This window comes from Lactuca sativa, chromosome 7, assembly GCF_002870075.4.
Source record: "Lactuca sativa cultivar Salinas chromosome 7, Lsat_Salinas_v11, whole genome shotgun sequence".
In the NCBI taxonomy this organism is placed as follows: domain Eukaryota; kingdom Viridiplantae; phylum Streptophyta; class Magnoliopsida; order Asterales; family Asteraceae; genus Lactuca; species Lactuca sativa.
The window spans coordinates 200,459,709-200,484,460 of record NC_056629.2 but is presented as its reverse complement, the minus strand read 5'-3'; the positions used below and the strand labels follow the sequence as shown (position 1 = coordinate 200,484,460).

The following is a 24,752-nucleotide window of genomic DNA, read 5'->3' as shown; positions in this document are numbered from 1 at the left end:
AATCACGTATGCATTTCTTCCAGTCATTTATCTCTATAACCCTAATTTGTTTTCACTTCTCTAGTTCTTCCATATGCACACAGAGCAATCGGCTTCCTCTCAATCAACGAGACATGAATCGAACACCAAGAAATAGCTTATCGTGGTAAGTTTCTTCCTTATTCTCATCTCTATCTCTAGCCAACATGGCTAAATGATAATCTTTTTTTTCTTTTCCTCTCAATGAATGGTTGTATAACACCAAGAAGTCCTTTTTGAATTCTCATAAAAGGCTTTGTTTTTTTCTTTGTTTTTTCTACCGAGAAATCAATTCATACAAAAATAATACAAAACCAATTAAACTATGTTTTTTTTTCCTTTGTCTACGTAAAGATAGAGAAAATAAGAAAACAAATAATGATTGTTCTTTTTTTTCTTTTGTTTGACATTTTAAGGAAACAAAAACTGGAAAGTGATTTTGGGTTTTTTAATGAATTTTCAAAATTAATGGATGCATCTTCTTTTTGAATTTACCTGTTGTGCATTACTTAGGTTCTTAGGATTTCATTCTTCCACTAACATCAGGTAAGTTCAATTTTATTGATTACACGATTGTCATTTTTATTGATTGCTTTCTGATTCTTATTACTAATTGAATTTTGATTCTTCTTGCTAACTGATTGTCTAGTATTTTGCTTATAGGTGGTTAATTTTGTTTACTGGAGTTTCGACCCGTAATTGAATTTTATAAAATGTAAAAAATTTATGTGTACCTTCCTGGTTCTTGGTGATATGGAAAGAAAAAAAAACATGAAAAACAATAGTATATTCTAGCAGAATGTATTCTGCCAGAATGTAAAAGATGTTAATATGTGTAGTTATGTTATTTTGTTGTTTTTATTTTATAGAAAAAAAAATGTTTTAAATTCTATTAGAATAGAAGTTATGTTATATTTTAGGAGAATACTAGTAATGCATGTTGTTAGAATAAATTACAATTGTTTGATGTCTACTACATTCTATCAGAATTTATACTTATTATTCTTTTAGAATGCTCTGAATTTTTTAATATTAGAAAGTTGATTATGTTTTTTTTTTTTTGTGGATTTAGGTTTTGAAAAGACTGACATTGATGTGGAAAAGGAGAACAAACATGGGGAACTAGAGTGTATTCTTGCAAAATGTATTATGCTAAAATGTATAAAGTGTTTATTAACAATAATATTCTTTTGGAATGGATTAGTGTTTTTATTAGATTTTGATGTTTTTCTCTTTTTTAACCATTTTTAGTTTTAATCTTTAAGAATAATATAATCCGTATTCTTTAGAAAATGTTATTCTTGATAATGTGTTGTATAATTCTTTAAGTGTGTTTAATATAAAAAATATCTTGAATGAAACAATATTCTGCAAGAATAAAACCGCAAATATATTTACTAGTTTATTGTTGACTTTTTGTCATTCTGACAGAATAAAATCGGTTATTATTAAAAATAATATTATATTTTAATTAGAATTAATTTGAAAAATTCAGATTTTAAAAAAAATAAGGGAATTAATAATCCCTTAAAATCCGAAAATTTCCTTTTTTAAAATAGGTTAATTCACCAAAATACCATTTTACTAAAATTTGTGTGATTATATGATACATGTTACCCTATGGTAATATCATAGACTCTCAGATCATAATTTTTTATTCTATTCATCCAATGGTCCAGATCTTAGCATTTTGGCACACAATAGTTAATAAAAACAAAATAACTTAACCCTATAATATATATATATATATATATATATATATATATATATATATACCCTTAAGGAAAGAGAACTTCCCTAATAAGGGTTACGGGTCAGCTTTCACTCATTGACTAATCACCTGCTGCAAACATACGGCTATGTCTCATGCATTGGTGTCACTGCAGACGAACATACATAACCACAAGGGTTGAGTAGCGCTAGAATTTAAACATGGGTCAATATATTGTCCACCATTCCTTCTACATGTTTTACCAAGTCATCACAACCCAAATGGTTATAAAAACCAAAATGAACAAAACATATAAGAGAATTAAACGTTTTTAAATGTAAAAGCCAAAATGAACAAAACATATAAGAGAATAAGGGGTTTTTTTATATTTGTTGGTTGAGTTAGAGTCTATTGATTGAGTTAATGGTGTATAAGTAAATGTTTTTAAATGTAAAAGCCAAAATGAACAAAACATATAAAAGAATAACCCGCTCTTTAATGTTTGTTGGTTGAGTAAGTGTCTATTGATTGAATCAATGTTTGATTGAGTCATACCCAAGTTATTACCAGACCCAATAAAAGACATTAAATGCTATAAGACGGTTTCTAATTGTAATATCAAACGGTTTGAATCTGACCTAGTAAGACTTAGTTCTTACCAAGTGGTTGGAAACTTGGAATCTATATCCCACCTTATTTAATTTTTTAGACGTAACAAAACAAATCCATTTTTTGTCCCACATTTTTAGGTAGAACGAAACTGTAATTTTTTTTCAATTGATATCAAACAAATCTAATGTCCCATTTTTGGATAGGAGGAAAAGGTTTGTAAATTAATATTTCATTTAGATCAATCCAAATTTCAGTTCTATAGTTTAAAAACTACAGTCTTCCCTTCATAAAATGAGCAACAAATAGAGCCTTAATAGTTAGTACACAAATCCAGCTAACTAATGATATTATATAATGTTAACAGAGCACTAGCTAAGAATCATTGTTAGTCATATACATATCGTACACCAATCATACTTGGGACTTTTTCACCTTTATTCCACTTTAAATCCTAATCCCCTTTTTCTAATTCCTTCTTCTATACACTAATTAAGTTAATTCTAGGGATATTCTAACCACAGTTATAGATATAATCAACAAAGATTCGAAGAGATGAAAAAACAGAAGACGAATTGGATAGAATGATAGATGATGGAAAATTACTATGCAATAAACAGTAAAAGTAAAACAAAAAACAAGTTGCTTTGGAAAACAATATATATTTTTCTAAAATGCATTAAAATACATTTATTCCATTTGAAGCAACACGATCAGTTCAAAGATTGTAACTCAGAGAATATCTCATCAGATCTTAATATTTTAAAAAAGTCGTCAAAATTAGATGGGGCTCACAATATACGAGTGATGAGGGATAACTTAGCATCTCTTTTTGGGTAAAAATATCAGATATTATTATGCATACGACTAAAAGAAAAAAAAGAAAAAGACAAGATAATAATGATGCATGAATATACACACAAAATGTTTTTCTTACCTTATGCATTAGCATATATATAGGCAAAAATGTCAAGCTTATTTAATAATACATATATGTCGAATAATATTTTTATTGTTTGTTGCGATTTAGTAGACCTTGAAATGATAGATAAAGATCTTTATTATCAATCCCAAATATTTCTTCTGCTTTCCTTAAAGTCTCCTGAAAAGACAAAGTGGAATGTAAAGGGTACTTTCGGAAAAAGAGATCAATTAATTTGGAAATAGAATTAGTTTTTTACTTTATCCTTTTTACTCACCTCGCGAGATTGCTTTTGAGCATTCAACTCCTTTATGTTTGCTAAGAAAGCACTGAATTGCTCATAAGATAGTCGACTCCTGCATAGAGATATTCACCGTTTGTTAGTGAATTGCCACATGAAAAATATCTCACGCTCTTGTTTCTTATGCAGCAGGACAATACATGACAGAACAGACTGTATTGTGTTTCGCATGCATTGAAACTAAAGTCAACTGGTCAAAATTATCAAAAATGGTGAAACAGGGACTGAAGTCAATGAGACAAAAAGTACAATATTTTGTTCCATCAAAAAAGGTGGAACAAGGACAAGATCGTGACTGACTAAACAGGTTAGACTGCATCTGACATGCATTGGACTGGACCATGAAACGACAGATGTCAATGAGACAAAAATCGAAATTTTAGTCCCACCAAAAAAAGGTAGGACAAGGACTCGCTCTCAATCTCTGTCGGTGTAAAAGACGAAAATACCCCTGTAAAGCTTATCAAGGACTATTTTTAATAACTTTCTACTCACCTTGCTTGACGAAATACCTCCTTTCCATCAATCTTAGGGGCACGGCCTTCAAAAAACAAAGTCATGTAAGATAGATAAACCAAATCATAACTCAACATCTGTAAGAATAATTTAATTTCATTACGATAAAAAAAAAAAATTTATATATATATATATATATATATATATATATATATATATATATATATATATTCCTTTTAAACCTGGTAATGGGGGCCCACGAGGAGGAGAGTTTCCAGCTGAAGATTGTTGGCTTGATGAGTACCATGATGACATGGTACCACCACGCCCTTCATATTGAATTTTTGTTGGTGATGTGGCACCAGAAGCAGAATACCTTCGAGGAGACACACTTGTAGAAATTGTCTTTGGAGTTTCAGTGGGAGTTACACGTGAGCTCATATACGGTGTCACAGAAAATCTTTGACCAGTAAGTTTCGAGGCTGTAAACAGAAGGGCATATTTGTCAATTGGTATTACACTATACAAATTACAAAGAGGCTGTTCCTTTCTTTTTCCCATTAAGTGGCTGAATGGATAATGATGTTTGTTTCAACAAAGTGTCTTATAAATAAGGTCTGTTTGTTTCTTTTCTAGACTGAATAAATCGTCTGGATGAGACCAAATGACCATTTTACCCTTACATTGAGTTGGGAGTGAAAAATGACAAATAGGTGAGGGTTAGTGTCTTGATACATTAAGTCAGGTTTTTTGGATTAACCCATTAAGTCATGATGTAAGGGTAAAATGGCCATTTGGTCCAAAATAAAAATAATTTCTGTAGTCTGTACCATCATCAGGGATGTTTCCACCGTCTATAGAGCCACTAAAAGAGTGGTGCTTTCTATAGCCATTTGTCTCCTCTTTAGATGGATAAGCTCTAGGGGCAGATTGGTCATAGGTGCCTATATCCACACTTGTTTTCTGATGATACAAATTATTAAAAGGTTGGTTTAGCAGAAACCAGAGTTTAGTGTCAAATAAGGTCAGCATAATTAAGCACATGAAAAAAAAGATGGTAAAAGAATCTTACAGTTGACTCATTGTCGTTCAATGACTGCATTAACTGTCGTTTGAAAGTCTCCAGCTGTCAAAGAAAATTGAAATTTAATATCCTTTTTACAAAAAGAAAATTCTTGGGACTTTGGATTTTGACTTTCTATAAGCTCTTACAATGGTGCTAATGATGGATGTCACATAAACCATTAAGCAATCATTTTGATTCATTTGTACAGATAAATTAAAGAGAAATGGAGAAAGAACAAATAAAAGGTGTTAATGAGACATCAAGACTTGATCAACTTATTATGAGGAAGAACATATGTATGGGGATGTTTAAACAGATAAAAGGTGTTAATGAGATATATAATGTAGTAGCTAATGTAGTAGTCTACATGAGAGCAATATATATCCATGAAAAAGAGTGCAATGTTTCATCATCTATGAATAATTACTGCAATTAAGTTTTCTGTAACATTTAATCATTTATTGATGCAGTATAAAACCAGTAAATGAATACAAATAACACTAGAAGAAATAGATAGATAACTAAAATTTCTTAAGTATAAAAATGTGATTTAGCATAAACACAAAACACTATCACAAAATTCCACTGTCATATCAAAATTGAACTCCATTGCTGAACATTCGCATTCATGAAGATATTCAGACATTGTTCTAGGCAAGGATATTTAGTTTCCAACAAACTAATTGTTCAAAAAATCGTATTTGATAGAAAATTAGGTAATTGGGATACGAAATTACATTGTAGTGGAAATGAAAAATTACCATTATAGATAGTAAAAGGGAAGAGAAAGCAAATTTCAAACCTTGGCTAAATCGCGCCCTAATTTCTTAGTAGCCATAGCCAACGAATCTCTCTCCTCCGCAAGCTTCGACTTCGTTCATCAAACAGAAACAAAATGTCAACCACAACTCCGAACAAAATTACACGAAACTTAAAAAAGCAACCGATAGGAGTATTAATCTAAAAACAAAAGTACATTATCTTCAAGCGTAATCTGCAACCGCAACTGAACGTTATGACATGTTTGCTGAAGTTCGGAGACTTTATCTTCGAGTTCCATAATAACACGGTCTTTCTCGTTCAACTTATTCCTCAGCCGTCCTGCCTCCGATTCCAGTTTAGAAACGCGAGATGCAAGCGCCATTGAAGTGATCTTCCGAGCAAGATCTAACTGGTCATAGGGATCCGTGGGGATCACCGACAGTATTTCATTCGGTAGGTTAAAATCCGGCCCGCTTGCCGTACTAACTGTGCTGCCGTTCTCCGACATCAACTATCCGATCAAAACCCTAAAAAGAATTTCTCTGATTTTCTCTATCGATGACTTGAATACGACCTAATCGCTGTAGAATACTGACAGCAGCCTGTGCATATTCTGGTACCAATTGAATTAGGTCGCCGTTGAAAGATGCCCAACAACTACTTCGGACAAAACTATGGAGAATATAATATGAATAGTTAACAGAAATGGTCCTCCAACTAGAGATTAGTGTACAGTTTCAGTCCGATGACTATTTGATTTTTTCATGTTCTGGTTCTAAGTGGAAACCCTATGAGCAAAATGATCCTCCCTTAACGTTAATCTTGTTAAAAACAAGCATTGTCATTAAACTAAGTTTTCAAGCGTTTGTGAGAAATATTTTTGTTCATTATTTTATTTCAACCATAAATCAGTATAAACAACAATAATAAATAGTTCTAACGTCTAATACTTTTCTATTAGATGTTTCATATATAAAGTTTTATGGACAAATTTAAAATTATTTTGATAAAGCGTAACAAACTTGAAAAATATAAGGAAAAATAAATTACGATAGAGTTTACCCGATTAAATTATATCATATTAAGACAAAAAAAATGAATTAAATTACTTCCATGTTTGAGAAAATAATATGAAGAGAATGTTTATTTCAACCGAAAATGCACAAAAAGCTATAATTAAGATTTTGAAGATTCCATGTTTTCCATGTTATTAGCACCTATAACATTGGGTTTTTTTTTTCTTTATTTCGATAAATTTTGTTCTTATATTTTTATCACATTTCTTGCATAGTTAAATATGTGAGGCTAACACTTTAACTAATGAGATTCAAAGTAGTAGTAGGATAATTGAATAGAAAGAAAATATGTAAGGCAACGATGATATATGTTATAATGTTTATCTCAATGTACTAAAACAGAATCTCTACTAGAAAATCTTTAATTTTGCGTATGATAATCACAAGGTTAGATAAATTCATTGGTTAGATTGATGTGAAATGAAAATTGAATTTGAAGAAAATAAAAATTAAGACATTATTTTGTGGGTCTTTAGATCCTGTATTTTTTTTCTAATAATAAGAATATGGAAATGTAGATGAAGATTTTCGATGTATCATTACCCTTTTAACATGGTAACAAAATATAGCACGTGAATTAAAAAAAATAAAAAATAAAAGCACATAAATATTAGTGCAGGGTTGGATTGTTTTTATGAAATACAATAGGGACTATTGAAGCAATTTATGTTGATTCCAAATGTGCTCTTGAAATTTGGCTTTTTGAATTTCTTTTCTTCCCTCCATTTCGTTAGTCGTATTTAATGGAAATTTTTTTCATAATTTCATATATATATATATATATATATATAGGGCCGGTCCAAACATAAATGGGCCCGGGGTGAAAAAAAAAAAAGGTTCCTCAAATGCAAATATAATAAAGATTCAAAAAAATATCATTACTCTTTAATATAGACGTTTTCACTTATAAATAAAAAGCAAACTAAATTGTTTATATTGTGAACTAAATTGAGTTTCCACCAAATTTAGGCCCTAAAAATCATTTAGATAATAATTTTTTTTATATATAAATTACATAGCTCATAAATTTTGGGCCCCCTGCAGTCGTGGGCCCTGGGCGGTCGTCCGGTTGCCCACCGTCTGGACCGGCCCTATATATATATATATATATATATATATATATATATATATATATATATATATATATATATATATATATATATATATATAGTTATTTTATTTTTTATATTTATTGTGTGCTAGAATGCACCAATAGAAATTCAGTAAATTAAATAATTATAGATATTAAATGATTTCCATAATTATATGTATATTAAATGATATCCATAATTATAATTCTCTTCTTATGAAAACTAATTAAACTCGTCGTTAATGCCAACAATAACATTCTTTCAGAATGAATTTGCATCTAGGTTTTATATATGAGTCCGTACTTTGTTTCAAGACTTAATCACTTAAAATACAATAAAGTTGTATGCTATATGAAGAACGAGAGTGTATTCTACTAGAATATACTCTCATTTTGCTGCAATACACTCTCATTCTTCTAGATATTAATTTATTCTAAAAAAATATTATTGTTGACATTAATGACGAATTTAATTAGTTTCCATAAAAATGAGTTATAAGTATGGATAGCATTTTATATACATATAATTAATACTAGATTCCTATTGGTGCATTCTAGCACACAATAGATGTGAAAAACATTTGAACCTACCTCTATATATATATATATATATATATATATATATATATATATATATATATATATATATATATATATATATATATATATATGTTGTGACACCCATGTATTATATGAGTTAATTTAAAAAACAAGTTAAATATAAGTGTCAAAATATTTGACAACTTTTAATTTATAAGAAAATAAAAAAGTAATGAATTATTATAACTGAAATTGTTTTTATCTTTTAAATTTAAACAAATAATTTAAATAAATAAATAAAACTAATGAGCTTTAATTTGGAAGTTTTGAAATAAAAAAAGTAAGTTCATTAATAAAATTGATAATCATTTATTACTATATTTATTGCAATTATTATATTAAAATATTACGTTGAATTTAATAAAATAGAAAAACGCATAAAATGACATGTGGAAAAAAATTAATTCAAAATAACCACAAAATGACATTTGTCAAATTGAATGAGAATGTGACATGTGGCAAAAAAAACCTTCATTTATTAGAGTATATATATATATATATATATATATATATATATATATATATATATATATATATATATATATATATATATATATATATTGGCGGGTTTTAGCCATAAGAACTTTCTTATGTGCGCATGCAAAACCCTAATGCTTGGATCTAGGCTTTCTAATTAAACATGCTTTGAATCCAAGACTTCTAATGACTATTTAGGAATAAGAACAATGTTAAAACAGATCTAGAATCATACCTTTGAATTCCTTGTTGATCTTGTTGTCTTGGAGCTTCTAGAGTCACAATTGTCACTCCTCTAATGGCTTACAAACACCAAATAGCAAGGAGGATGATTTGGGAGAGAGGAGAGGGGAGGAAATCCGCCAGGGTTCTCTTACTTTAGATGAAGTATCGAATTCCTTATGCCATAGGGTCTATTTATACTTGTAGACTCCTTAAGGGTTACAACATAAACCCTAATTGGATAATCTTCTCTTAAGGCTATCCAAATTCATTCCTTAGATAACCCCTTGGACGATTTGAAGCAATCCTTAGCTTCTAGAATCCATCCAATGCATATCTATATGGATTTACAGTCTAAAGTTTAACTATCAAACAATTAACAGTTTATACCCTTTTATTTAATTAATCTCTTTAAGTCACCAAATTAATTCCAATTAATTTTATGACTTATATTAATCAAATAACAATATATTATTCTTTATATTATTCTCATAATATACTAATAATATTTTCTCTCTCTTAATAAATCATCCTATCAAGTTGCTATGGTGAAGGCAACCCAAAAGGACCATGCACAACCGGGTCAAATACTTGCCTAATATAGTTGCATCCTTAGACACTATTCCAACAGTCTCCCACTTGGATAAGTCTAGTAACTATATGCACAAGTACAATTCGGTTTGCAATCGTAGCTCTCAAAGACGCTGTCAAACTCTGATCTAATCAATCTTGTCCTTTAGATAAGGGATCGTACAATCCTCTGTTAGATATCATACTGACAATCCTATGGAATGGTTAGTCAAGCATTTAGGTTTCTCGATCTCTGATTTATTCGACATAGAACTTAATCGAACACATTAATTCAGTTCTAACCGGGCCTGGCACATAAGTCAAATCAAATCATCGAGCGGCCGAGATATCGCTTTTACCTTCTTAGATAAAAGTTACAGATAAACTTCGACTTATATGCATTTACTTATTCAATAATCAACTATACACAACAATGCGTTTTATAACATTGAGTTACCAATGCATTTTCGCATTATCAATGTATAATCAATTAACAAATAACAAACCATATATCTAGGTTTTAAGACTATATGATATTATCGTCTTGCGATCACCCTTTTATATCATATTCCATAAGGTGATTCTAGCAAGCGCGGGTTTGTTCCAATGCTCAAAACCAGTTCATAAGCACTCATGAACGTCGCAGCAACCCTTTGCTATGTCTAATACCATTTAGACAATCTACGCACCGATTCATGACAATCTTCTTTCATATCTACTTCCAACATATGAACGATTGTGGACAATTTGAACAATTCGATTATTCCTAATAAACTCAATTATTCTGGAAGTCAAAACATGCAAAGTGAAACAATAGTTAAACAATTAACATAAGATAGTAACATTACTCATAAATAAAACTCCTTTGTTTAATCATCAAATGTTAATTACATTTATCTATTACACGTTTCTAATACTATCTAGTCTATGCTAATATCATCCTTCAGCCCAATACTCCTAGCATGCTGCAAGTGCTTAACCCTACTCAGTCCCTTCGTAAGCGGATCTGCTGGGTTATCTTCTGATGATATCCTCTTCACTACGAGTTGTCCTTCTTCTACACGATGTCTAATGAAATGATATTTTCTGTCGATATGTCGTGATCTACCATGATCCCTCGGTTCCTTGGTCAAGGCAACCGCTCCTTCGTTATCACAGAAAATCTCCATGGGCTCCTTTATGGCAGGTACAACTCCAAGATCACCGATGAAGTTCTTTAGCCATATTGCCTCCTTCGACGCTTCGCTCGCTGCAATGTACTCTGATTCGCACGTTGAATCAACTACGGTTTCCTGCTTGGAACTTTTCCATGTCACTGCTCCTCCATTCAGGGTAAAGACCCAGCCTGACTGCAAACGGTAGTTGTCCCTGTCGGTCTGAAATCTGGCGTCACTATACCCTCGCACCTTCAAGTCATCACTTCCTCCGAGGACTAAGAACCATTCCTTTGTCCTCCGAAGGTACTTAAGGATATTCTTCACCGCAATCCAATGTGCTCTGCCAGGATTCCCTTGATATCTGCTAACCATGCTCAAAGCGAAGCAAAGATTCCATCTGTGAGACGCTTGCTTAAGTCCATAAATGGACTTCTCAAGCTTACACACTCTATTCGGATGCTTTGGATCCACAAACCCCTCTGGCTGAGCCATGTAAACATCCTCAGCCAACTTTCCGTTAAGGAAAGCGGTCTTAACATCCATTTGCCAAATCTCATAATCATGAAATGCGGCAATTGCTAGCATCACTCTAACAGATTTTATCTTCGCAACTGGTGAGAAGGTCTCATCATAGTCAACTCTGGGAGTTTGAGTAAAGCCCTTCGCAACCAATCACGCTTTATACATGTGTACATTTCCATCCACGTCGGTCTTCTTCTTGAAGATCCATTTGCACCCAACGGTCTTACGTCCGGGCACATAATCAACCAAATTCCAAACTTGGTTATTATTCATGGATTGGATCTCACTATCCATTGCCTCTTTCCATTTCGCAGGCTCCGGGCCTGCCATGGCTTCCTTATAGCTATTAGGTTCATCAAGATTTATTAGTGTACCATCACTAATATACGTGTCCCCTTCGGTAGTAATATGAAAACCATAAAACTGGGGTAGAATTCTAACTCTATCGGAACGTCTAATAGGTAAGGATTCGTCAATCGGTTCAACCGGAGTTTCCTCCTCGGGTTGAGTGCCAGCGGTAGAGGTTCCTTCATCTATCGACTCTTGAATCTCTTCAAGCTCGATTTGCCTCCCATTGTCTCCTTGGCCTATGAGTTCTCACTCTCGGAAAACTCCTCTCCTTGCAACAAAGACAACATTGTCCTTCGGTCTATAGAAGAGATATCCAAAGGATGTCTGCGGGTAGCCGACGAAAACACATCGCTCACTTCGAGGTTCGAGCTTGTCATGAGTATCTAGTCTTACGAAAGCCTCGCAACCCCAAACCTTGATATGTGCCAGCGAGGGAGCTTTCCCTGTCCACATCTCGTGAGGTGTTTTGGCAACCTTCTTAGTAGGGACTCTGTTTAGGACATGGGCGGCAGTCTCTAAGGCATACCCCCAAAAAGAGATAGGTAGTGAAGCATGACTCATCATAGAGCGAACCATATCCAATAAGGTTCGATTACGCCTTTCTGTCACACCATTCAACTGCGGTGTCCTAGGAGGCGTCAATTGCGAAACTATTCCACACTCCTTGAGATAATCGTGGAATTCAAGACTTAGGTACTCTCCTCCTCGATCGGATCGAAGCATCTTGATTTTCCTGCCCAATTGATTCTCCACTTCATTCTTGAACTCTTTGAACTTTTCAAAGGTTTCTGACTTTTACTTGATTAAATAGATATACCCATATCTACTATAATCATTAGTAAAAGTCACGTAGAAGTGGTTCCCATCCTTCGTGGTTAATCTAAATGGTCCACATACATCGGTATGTATTAGGTCCAATAGGCCCTCACCCCTTTCACACGTACTTGTGAAGGGTGATTTAGTCATCTTTCCAAGTAAACAAGACTCGCATGTGTCATCTTCCCTAAGGTCGAATGACTCCAACACTCCATCCTTTTGGAGTTGGGCTATGCGTTTCTTGTTGACATGTCCAAGACGACAATGCCACAAGGATGCTTTATCCATACTAGTGGAAGAATCTATGTTCAAAACATCATTTCCTAAGTTATCAACAATCATAACAGTTTCATAAATTGCATTACATGGTATAGCTTCAAAGTAAAAGACACCATTTAGATAAGCCAAAATAGAACCATTCTCATTATTAAAAGAACATCTAAAACCTTGTCTATATAAACCATGAAATGAAATGACGTTTCTAGCCATTTCTGGCGAATAGCAACAATTGTTCAAATCTAAACATAAATTATTCCTAAGCACTAAAGAATACACTCCAATCTTGGTCACAGGCGATGATCTTCTGTTCCCCATGATTAGATTGATTCTTCCTTGCTCCACATCCCTACTTCTTCTTAGTCCCTACACATTAGAACAAATGTGGTAACCACAACCGGTATCAAGAACCCAAGAAATAGCATGATTAGAATCGTTAGATTTAATTGTATGTATACCTGCGAAAGATGGCTTGATCTTTCCTTCCTTGATGGCTTGCAGGTATTCTGGGCAGTTTCTCTTCCAATGTCCTATCTTGTGGCAGTGGTGGCACTCTGCCTCCTTCGGGTTAGGGCAGGGCTTAGCGGGATGAACTTTGGTCCCACTAGAAGAGGCAACATCTCGAGCTTTAACCTTGCGATAGTTCTTAGACGAAGCCTTCCTCTTCTTTCCCTTTCCTTGACCAATAGCCAAGACAGGAGCAGCGGGTGGATTGGGAGTTGGTGCAATAGACTTGCTTTTTAAGTTGCTCTTAGCGACCCTCAAGAGACCTTGGAGTTTGCTTAAGGTGACCTCCTCTTTGTTCATGTGGTAGGTCATCATAAATTGATTGTACATCGAAGGCAAAGAGTGAAGCACCATGTCGATCGCCAAGTCTTCCCCAAAGTCAACATTTAACTTGCGAAGGCGGTCAACATACCTTTGCATCTTTTGCAGGTGCACGGTAAGAGATTCTCCATGACCCATCTTAGCGGAAATCATGTTAGTGAAAATCTCATACCGCTCTTGTCTTGCGTTTTGGTGGTATCTCTCCAATAAGTCTTGATGCATCTCGTACGGGTACATGTCCTCGTAGGACTTTTGGAATTCGGAGTTCATGGTGGCTATCATGATGCAATGTACCTTCGTTGCATCTCGCTCATGAGTTTCAAAAGCGGTAATTTCAGCCGGAGTAGCAATTTCAGGGTTGATTTTCTCGAGCTTCTCATCGAGGACATACTCCTTATCCTCATAGCGAGAAATGGTGCGAATGTATCTTATCCATTCGCTAAAGTTCGTTCCATCGAAGGTGACCTTTTGGCAAAGGCTCATCAACGTGAAAGAACTAGCAGCAGCGTTGTTGGCGTTCGACATCTACAAATAGAAAGGACAAAGATAGATTAGAATATGAATCGCTAATTATCACCCAATAAGAAAAATTAGGGCTAGGATCCAACAACAACATTTACATATTGGAAAAGGGATGTCGTAATCTAACATGCAAATAAATTGAAGGTAAGTGAATGACGATTCACTAATTCTCCACCATAAAACCTAACTATTAGTCCTAAATGTATTGAGAATTCCTAGGATCGGATGAGATTCATTGAAACTATTCAATGGCATGTTTAAGTCTCGATATGCCCCTCTTGTTTGTGACTGGGATACCGAGGATCACAAAGCGGGTGTGAATTACCATGCAAATTCACATGGTGCCTTCATTGTAATGATCACCTATTCGATGTGCCGGTAAACCACACACGCTCCATCGAACTATGATAAACAATGAATCACCTTTTTCCACCTTTGCTTAGAACCAATTAGTGTGCCGGTAAACCACACACGCTCCACTAACTTCTTAGCAAGGGTGCAAAGTGTAATTTCATGGGATTGCATCAATTCACTTTTCCTAAAGTAACTAAGATTGGGAAATTTTAAAAAATATGTGTAGTTACTTTTTATTTCCTATTATACTTTTAATGAGAGGATGAGGTTGCCCTATCCTACCCGTTCGGCTAACGACCCTCCACCAATCAAGCAAGCGGTGGGTGTGAGTGTACACCCATTAAGCGCCATTTTATAGGCCGCAACCTTATACCCACCTTATAGATCGGCTTCGTGAATGAGGCCTACTAACGGTAAGACTAGCATTTTAGTTATACATACATATATATATATATATATTAATATCGTAATATTATATTAGTATAGGGTTGTATTTTAAACCTTTTAAAATCTAGGGTTTGAAATTTAAATTGTCTAAATTAAAACTTTTAATTACAAAATATAAATTTCAAAACTTGAGGACAAGTTTTAAACATTTAAAACATGGAGGATCAAATAACAAATAATTTCAATTAATAATTAATTTCCTTATTATCTATATTTGATTTATTCAAGATTTCTTGCAAGATAATTACCAAAATAATCAAAATAATTAATTAATTATCATATAAGGAAATTAAATATTTTATTAGTTGATAAATATCTTTAATTAGATCAAGATAATAGTCATATATATCAAAAAATCGGATTAGGGTTGATCTAATATGATTAAGGTAAGTTTCCATAAGATAAACATGAAGAAATCCCGAATCTGGCCATTCCTGACGCTTGGACTCGCCGAGTGCACCAAGGGACTCGCCGAGTCAGGCCAACTCGCCGAGTCCACTATGGAACTCGCCGAGTCCATGAATCAGAAACACAAAAATCAAATTTTGCAGTTTAGTTTCAGACAATTAAGCAACAATTTAATGAAAACCAAGCTAGGCTCTGATAACACTGACGGGTTTTAGCCATAAGAACTTTCCTATGTGCGCATGCAAAGCCCTAATGCTTGGATCTAGGCTTTCTAATTAAACATGCTTTGAATCCAAGACTTCTAATGACTATTTAGGAATAAGAACAATGTTAAAACAGATCTAGAATCATACCTTTGAATTCCTTGTTGATCTTGTTGTCTTGGAGCTTCTAGAGTCACAATTGTCACTCCTCTAATGGCTTACAAACACCAAATAGCAAGGAGGATGATTTGGGAGAGAGGAGAGGGGAGGAAATCAGCCAGGGTTCTCTTACTTTAGATGAAGTATCGATTTCCTTATGCCATAGGGTCTATTTATACTTGTAGACTCCTTAAGGGTTACAACATAAACCCTAATTGGATAATCTTCTCTTAAGGCTATCCAAATCCATTCCTTAGATAACCCCTTCGACGATTTGAAACAATCCTTAGCTTCTAGAATCCGTCCAATGCATATCTATATGGATTTACAGTCTAAAGTTTAACTATAAAATAATTGACAGTTTATACCCTCTTATTTAATTAATCTCTTTAAGTCACCAAATTAATTCCAATTAATTCTATGACTTATATTAATCAAATAACAGTATATTATTCTTTATATTATTCTCATAATATACTAATAATATTTACTCTCTCTTAATAAATCATCCTATCAAGTTGCTATGGTGAAGGCAACCCAAAAGGACCATGCACAACCGGGTCAAATACTTGCCTAATATAGTTGCAGCCTTAGACACTATTCCAACACACACACACACACACACACACACACATATATATATATATATATATATATATATATATATAGGTTAAGGTTTAAACGAGAACCAAAAAATATTAAGAACCGTACGAGCCATTAAATCAGATCTATCTTATGAAATGATAAATTCTTTCAAACTCTCCCACCATTTTTGAAGAACACACATTCCTTATTACCACCACCACCTACCATCGCCGGCACCACCGTCGCCGACCGCTTAACCTTCGCCGGAATGTCAAGTCAATCATGTTTTTTCTCTTCGGATCTGGAACCACAACAAAAAACGACTTCACCGATGTGTTTTCGCTTCAAATTTACCGTCCATCGCCTGTCATTTATGACAACACGATTTCGATGACTTTTTTTTGTGTTTTTTGCTCATATCTAACTGGATCTGAATGATTCTAGTGATTTTTTTCTCATCTCTGATTGTAATCTTAGTCTTGATCTTTCGAGATGTGTCTGATCTAGAGCCTCCACTTACTGATTTGCCATCAGTTTCGCCTCCACCTTCAAATCTAACACTTTTTGTCACCGGAACACTAGATCTACCACTATATCTTCCGTAGCGTTGTCTAGATCTGCAAGCTCCGGTCCAGAGTTATGATTTCTACCACCATCGATGTCCAGATCTTTAAGGTCCAACAATATTGAAAGAGTTCAGACGAGATCTGGTGTCATGTTCTTCGATCAGGTTGCACATTTGTTGTGTCCTTCATCTCAGACCTATGAAATTTGGTTGTTTTTTTTCCTATGAAGATATGGATCTGTTCTTTCCGTCAAACCACTACCGTCAAACCTCTCCGAAGAAACAAACAACATCACCTGACTTCAAAGATGATGAAAATCTTATATGTTTGGTCAAATCTGATGTTTTATGGTGATTATGGATCTAATGTATCTGGTGCACACAAAGTGTTCGATGAAATGCCTCAATGAAATGTGTAACATCCGAACTCCCAGTTATATTATTGTGTGCTTAAATTTTTTAGATTTATTGAGTGACTTGACGAGTTAGGAGTCTAACTCGTCGAGTAGAGTCGAGTTGACTGCGTGGGATTAATGAATGGACTCGACGAGTCAGAGAGCCGACTTGCCGAGTTGGTGCTGTGTTGTGAAACCCTAATTTCCCAGGGTTTGGACCTATATAAGGGAACTTATGCCCCCATTTTTGCCTTACCAGCTGCCTAACCTTACTGTGTAAAACCCAAAATGTGTGTAGTGAGCTAAGAGAGTCTTAGAAGCTAAACTTGGAGTAACCTAGTGCATCTTTTGAGGAGAATAGGAGATTATCCAACAAGGAAGCAAGAGAATCGGTTGGATCTAGAGTATCTTCGTACTAAGGCTTCAGTGGGAGGTAAAAGTTTGCACCTTTCTCATTTATTTGCCTAGATCTCATTATATTGGAAGATTAGGGTTTCCTCTACCTTTTGTTGGGACTTTGAGCATATAGAGTTATCATGGGGTTTAAACCGCAGATCTGGACCTTCTGAGGTCCCTAGAGTCCAAAGGTCCCAACTTTATTTATCCACATGAGGCTTATTGTGGTTAACACCTTGTGGGAGCATGTTGTGGTATACCGAAGCAAAATTACCATACATGAATGTAAAGATCGAAGCTTTACGTGACAACTGAGTCTTGAGATGCTATATCTAGTGTTTGGAGTGGTAGATCTACTTTGAATCGTCTGAATAAGGAATGAGTTTGAATGGACTCACCGAGTCGATGAGCTAACTCGACGAGTCGGTGAGGGTTTGTCCCAATGAGCTTGATCATGCGATAACTCGGTGAGTTGGGGGTCAACTCGACGAGTTGAGCTGGACTTCACGAGACTTCTGAGGAAAATGAGTGGAATCGACGAGTCACATGGGTGCACTCGGCAAGTTGGGTCAAGCATAGGGTTGTTAACTCGAGTTTGACTTCTGATGACTTTATGGTTGGGTCAAACATGAGTAATGGAGATCATGGAGGGATAAAATGGTTTTTTATCCACTTCAAGAGTTAGAGAGAGAAAGAATAGTCTTCGGGTATTAGAGTCGTGAAAAGAGTATTAATTTGAGATATTCATCCTTTGTGTTAGGTGGAGGTTAGTTCGAGATTCGAGTACGAGGTTATTTGCTTGCTGGCTTGCGAGGTGAGTCTTCTCACTATACTTACCATGAGTGGTATCTATGAGTGACCGGAGGGTCTTATGTGCTTACTTGAGTTATGTGATATTATGCATTTTGTTTGTATGATATATATGTTATATTCTGTGTTTACTGAGATAGGACCGGAGGGTCCGAATCGAGTTGTGTGACCGGAGGGTTTCCACTGAGACAGGACCGGAGGGTCCAAACCGAGCTGTGAGACCGGAGGGTCCTCACTGAGACACATGACCGGAGGGTCCACACCGAGACGCATGAGACCGGAGGGTCCATGTCGAGTTATAGCCATGAGAGGCTTATGATTTGTGTATGTGGTATTTTGGGGAACTTACTAAGCTTCGTGCTTACCGTGTTATGTGATATGTGTAACAACGTAATTTCCAAAACATTTTTTTTCATTTTTCAACAACCAAATTTATATAAAAATATTCTCAAAAGTATTCAACAATAGTTATCGAAACATAACATTTCCCAAGATCACAAAATCAAATCCCTTCTCTAGTGTGTACGGGTCATGCCAGCGCCTTCCCACGGTCCTCGCTAGTACCTGAAACACATAACACAACAACTGTAAGCATAAATGCTTAGTGAGTTCCCCAAAATACCGCATACAACAGATACGCCACTCGAGGCTATAGCATGACCCTCCGGTCGATGTGTCTCAGCGGGACCCTCCAGTCCCGTAGCTTGTTGGACCCTCTGGTCCGGTCATAGCTCGTTGGACCCTCCGGCCCGGTCTGTATCGTTGGACCCTCCGGTCCGGTATATAAAATCATACAACATACATATAACACATAGCACATAATCTCATACATAACACATAAGACCCTCTGGTCAACACATAATACCACTCTAGGTAACGTATAGTGAGAAGACTCACCTCGTGTAACTCGGAAATTTTGGACTTAGTGAAGTAAGACCTAGCCTCCGCCTAATCATATGAAATAGACACTCGTCAACAACATATTTCCCAAGGCTAGACCATTCCCTCTAATCACTCTTAGGAAAGGTAAAAGACCATTTTACCCCTTACTTGGCTCAAATACACTAAAGTTGACCAAACCCTAAAAGTCAACAAAAGTCAACCCTCCGGGTTACGCTGCACCTACCAAACGTGTACGATGGGCGTACACGGAGCCTTCACAGAATCGGGGTACGTGGCCCCTTACGTCGCGCGTACTGGGATTACGCCCAACGTAATACCCAGCTTCCTTATCCATCTCATTCAGGTCTTAATCGGTTAAGTCTTGCATCCAAAATTCAGATCTGACTCCTCTAATATGACTTAATCCATAAAGTTGAAACCTTTAAGCCTTTGCATGGCTGTAAAGGTCACTTTGTTCTCAAAACACCTTTCCTTTTTCCATTATGAGACTATAACTCATGCATGACACAAGATCCACGTCTAAGACTGGATTTTTATGAATCCTCAACACCATATACACTAGAAAAGGTCAGATATAAGCTCATGGAGACTCTTTGCACACAAAGTCTCTAACTTTGAACAAAAAACCCTAAAAATGGTCCAAAAAGCAAGACTTATGAAGAACAAGGAAAGCTTTGAGCTTTTTGCCTCAGAAGGGATCTCCAACCACTGTAGAACTTGGATCTACACTTGTTCTTCAACTTCTAGCTCCAACAATGGCTCCTCCTTCTCCTTCTTCACCTTGAAAGGATAACTTCAAGCTCAAAAACACACACACAAGCTAAAGCACGGATCTCAGCTCTCAAAGGACTCACTCAAGGGGATATGGTGGCTAGGGCAAAGGACTACATGTTCCTTTTATAGTGCACAGGCCAGAAATTAGGGTTTGCATCTATGCTCACTACACCCAGCGTAACCCCTGGGTACGCCCAGCGTACCCGGGCGATTCTGCGTTCAATTTAAGCGCCTGAGTACGCGCGGCGTACACCTTAGTACGCCCAACGTACTCACCAATCCAACATACAACTTTAAGGAACTAATTTGCCAACTCTCCAAAAATAGAAGGGTCATAAAGCTTACATGGATTTTGGGCTATTACAATATGTGTTTCAGGTTTTTCTCAGGATCACGGGAAGGCGCCGGCTCGATTATACACACCAGAGAAAGAGTTATGTTTCGAGGATCCTGGATTATTAATCAAACAATTATGGAGTTACGCTTTGTAAAATTAATAAATGAGATTCTTGTGAAATGTGTTATGAGAATTATGTGATTTTAAAATGAAAATTTTGTTTGGAAATTTACGTCGTTACAAAATGTGGTAAGTTAAGTGTAACGCCCGCAGATCTGGGCTAGTCAATTTAGAGGCAATAAGGGTCGAAAATGACTTTTCTACAAAAGATTATTTAGAATAAATAATCTTAACCAAGTTTTAGAATATGTCACAAGGTTTCCATACATATAAAGAACGCCGAAATCCGAGTTATAACGAAGAAGTTATGGCCCGTCGAAGTTTTACGGCAAAACCGGCACGACACCGGGAAGCGTAAAAAGTGAATTTATGATAGAGCGAGATTTAGCCTTAGTGATCTAAACGAAAGTCGTAGAGTATGTTAAAACGAGAAAATCCATAAAAAGAACGCTCAAATCTGACTTCGTATGAGGAAGTTATGATTTTTCAAAGTTTCGGCTTAGCAGTGTACAGCCCGAAACTCGAATTTTAGCTCGAGCGGTTTTTGGCTTACGCGACCTAAATGAGAGTTGAAGATCTCATTAATAGGAACTCAACAGTAAAAAGATGGATGAAAACGGAGTTCGTATGAAGGAGTTACGAATTCTTCGCGGCCATTTAACAGTCTAAACGCCTCCTACTATTAAATTTGAGATCAGTCGAGAATTAGCCGACGGAGTCTAAATGAAAGTTGTGGATCTTGATTTTACCTACGCGTGGAAAAAACGAACATAAAAAACGGAGCTCGTATGCGAAAGTTACGGGGTTTAGAAGTCAGCGGGGTGCTGTTGCAAAAAGGGTGACGTGGCTGAATATGGGCCAAGACTTTCTCCCCAAGGAAAGCCATCAGGTGATGACACGTGGCAATGACTCGTCGTGTCAATAAACCGACTCGGCGAGTCCGTCAGGATTTCACCCTATAAATAGAGGTGCCGGGTTCCCTCATTTCCTCACCCCTCAACCTTCTTCTTTCTCTCTCTAAACTCTCTCTCTAAGCCTTCCTACCCCCCCCCCCCCCCCCCCCCCAAAGCCTAGGGTAACTCCCTAGAACGAGGCGGAAGCCCCGGAGTGCCCGACGGCCCCAAGAAAAGAGCCTTTCTGCTTGGGAACGCTGCTCCAACGAAGCCCGATTTTCAAGAAAATCCGCTGTAAGTGAGCTATGCCTACCCTATCTTTAGTATAGCTTATGTTTTAATATAGTAACGTTATTAGGAACTTATAATAAGTATTTGGGCTATTATTATGAGTTATATTGAGTGTTATTTAACGCTTATATAATAATAATAATAATAGCTAGACTATTAATTTGTCGTGGTTATCGTTAGACTAAACCCTAGTTGTATTGGTATTAGGTTTTATCGAAGGAAAATTGTTTTGAGAGTATCGAAGCGCTGTCCGAGTGCTGAGTCACCACCTTTCAGGTGAGTGCATGATCCCTTTCATCTTACACATAGATATAAAGTATTTTAATATAAATTACGTGTTGTGTGTGCATATTGTCTGAATACTTGCTGTCTATGCTGGGTGAAAGATTTTTATACATGTTTTAAATGATCTAAAGTGTATATGTATTTTATATCTACAAAATGTGTTGGGTAAAACATGGGTAGATGAAATAGTTGTTTTGTGATAACACGATGGAAGACATCAATGTTGTCAGTGATCCAGTCATCTAGTAGAGTATAGATGATGACTATGGACGATACTAGACAGTCCGGTGGAACGCTAACAGGCTCGTAACCTGTAGGTGTTTTTGAACTAGGTGCTCATTAGGTATCTTTGAACTGAGTGTGTTCACTAGGTATCTTTGAACCGAGTGTGTTCACTAGGTATCTTTGAACCGAGTGTGTTCACTAGGTATTTTGAACTAAGTGTGTTCACTAGTTACTTTTGAACTAAGTGTTTGCCAGACATTTTGGACTACGTGTTCACCAGTTGTAATCTATAAGCTTTGGTAACGATGGACTTCGTGCCGATTCCTTAGGATAATCCTTAGGAATGAATGAACGAGAAATAGCTGATTCTCAGGGTAGATCCTTAAGAGTAAAGAAGATAACAGGGATGGGTAATTGGGTTTAATTGCTTGATTGTTTAAACATAATAATTATATTATTGTGGGTTGAAAACCCTATGTACTCACCAGGTTTCCCAACCTGACCCACTCAGTTTATTTATATCACATGTGTTGATATGAAGTCACATTACACTGAGAGATTAAAGAGATGTAGATCACTGGTGTAAATAAATGTAACTTATGTTTTTGCTTATGTTTCTGTATTGACAATGACATCCCAAATGTTTTAAAATGAATAAAATACGTTTCTTCGAAAATGTTTTAATAACGAATTTATCGTGTTTTTCTGGGAACAAATTCCGCAACATTTTTATTAAAAGTACTCTGATTTTTATAAATCATAAACAAAAATCGGTCTTCTCTGGCCGTGAAAATGGGGATGTCACATTAAGTCATTAAGCTGTGAATATGTGTGTTCTATATATTAATTTTTCTAAGTTATTAAAACTTTGAATGTGTATTTTTTGATGTATTAAGTGTTGAATTAGTGTCTAAAATGTTGAATTAAGTTTTGAATTTGTGTTTGAAATGTTGTATTACACTGTGAATTCTGATTTTTTTTATCCAGATCTGGTTTTAAAGGGAAGAATATTACCGATGTTGGCACCGATGGTTGGTGGTGGTGATGGTTGATAGCGGTGTACGATAGTTGGTGTTGTTGATATTGGTGGTTGTGGTAGAGTAAGCGTCTTCTTCGTTGATTTCATATAAGTTATTATCTTTTATGATTCATGTATTTTTTTTATGTTTGCTTCTAAAATATGATATAATTTATTTATGTATTGAACTGTGAATGAGTTTTTTAATACACTGAAATATGATATTATACTTGTAAATGAGTTGTGAATGTATTGTATAAAACTGTGAATTTTATTCACGACTTAATATTAAATTCATAATTTAATACATAGAAATGTCTACATGTATTAACGTATAAATATAAGTTTTAAATTGAAAATACGGTTGTAAATATAAAAAAAAATGTCTTAAATTGTGAATTTTTTATATTAAGGTATGGATTTTGTATACTAAACAGTGAATTGTGTATTATGTTGTGAATTTTATTCACGACTTGATATATTAAATTCACAATATAATACATAGAAATGTCTCCATATATTAACGTATAAATATAAGTTTAATTTGAAAATATGGTTGTAAATATATTTTTTTTGTCTTAAATTGTGAATTTATTATATTAAGCTGTGAATTTTGTATATTAAACTGTGAATTATCTGTATTAAGAGCTTCAAATTGATATTATGGTTGTGAATTTATATTTTTTTGTCTTAAACTGTAAATTTATTGTAATAGGCTATGAAATTTATGTATTAAGCTGTGATTTTTCTATTTTAAACTTTGAATTTACTACATTAAGCTATGACTATTTATTTAAATTGTGAAATTGACTATATTAAACTGTGATTTTTTTTTGTATTAAACTGTTATTTTTTTTTTTTTGTATTAAACAGTGACTTTTGTGTTTAAAAATATGAATTGAATGCATTAACCTATGGATTTTCTGTTTAAACTATGAATTAACTGCATTTTGCTGTGGATTTTTTTATAATTTGCGTTAAAATATGAATGATTTATGTATAAATTTTTGTGTTAATTTTCTTATGAATATTTTTATTTTTTTGTATAAATTTGTAAGAATCCACTAGTTTTTATAATTGTTTTGCATTAAATTCAAAACGAGTGAATTAATAGGCTTAATTAGACTGTGAATGTAGTATTTAAGTTGTTAATGCATGACTTTATTTACAAATTTAATTTGAAAGAAATGACAGCTACTATGTTGATATAAGTGGTTGGTGGCAACATGTGG

General features: G+C 34.8%; 1 protein-coding gene across 1 annotated transcript; it reads right to left on the bottom strand.

Moving 5' to 3' along the window:
- Nucleotides 1-3,252: 3,252 nt before the first annotated feature.
- Nucleotides 3,253-6,507, bottom strand: LOC111905680 (uncharacterized protein At4g15545). The gene is made up of 8 exons (XM_052765432.1): nt 6,060-6,507; nt 5,886-5,954; nt 5,090-5,143; nt 4,848-4,980; nt 4,260-4,499; nt 4,057-4,102; nt 3,538-3,616; nt 3,253-3,440 (listed from the first exon to the last, which is right to left on the bottom strand). The coding sequence occupies exons 1-8, from the start codon at nt 6,351-6,353 to the stop codon at nt 3,348-3,350; spliced, it is 1,008 nt and encodes a 335-aa protein (XP_052621392.1). The 5' UTR covers nt 6,354-6,507; the 3' UTR covers nt 3,253-3,347.
- Nucleotides 6,508-24,752: the final 18,245 nt, after the last annotated feature.

Coding starts and splice junctions, on each gene's coding strand:
- LOC111905680 (XM_052765432.1), bottom strand. CDS start 6,353: ATGTCGGAGAACGGCAGCACAGTTAGTACGGCAAGCGGGCCGGATTTT. Junction 5,144..5,885: donor TAGGGCGCGATTTAGCCAAG/GTTTGAAATTTG, acceptor TTTCTTTGACAG/CTGGAGACTTTCAAACGACA. Junction 4,500..4,847: donor TGGAAACATCCCTGATGATG/GTACAGACTACA, acceptor TTCTGTTTACAG/CCTCGAAACTTACTGGTCAA.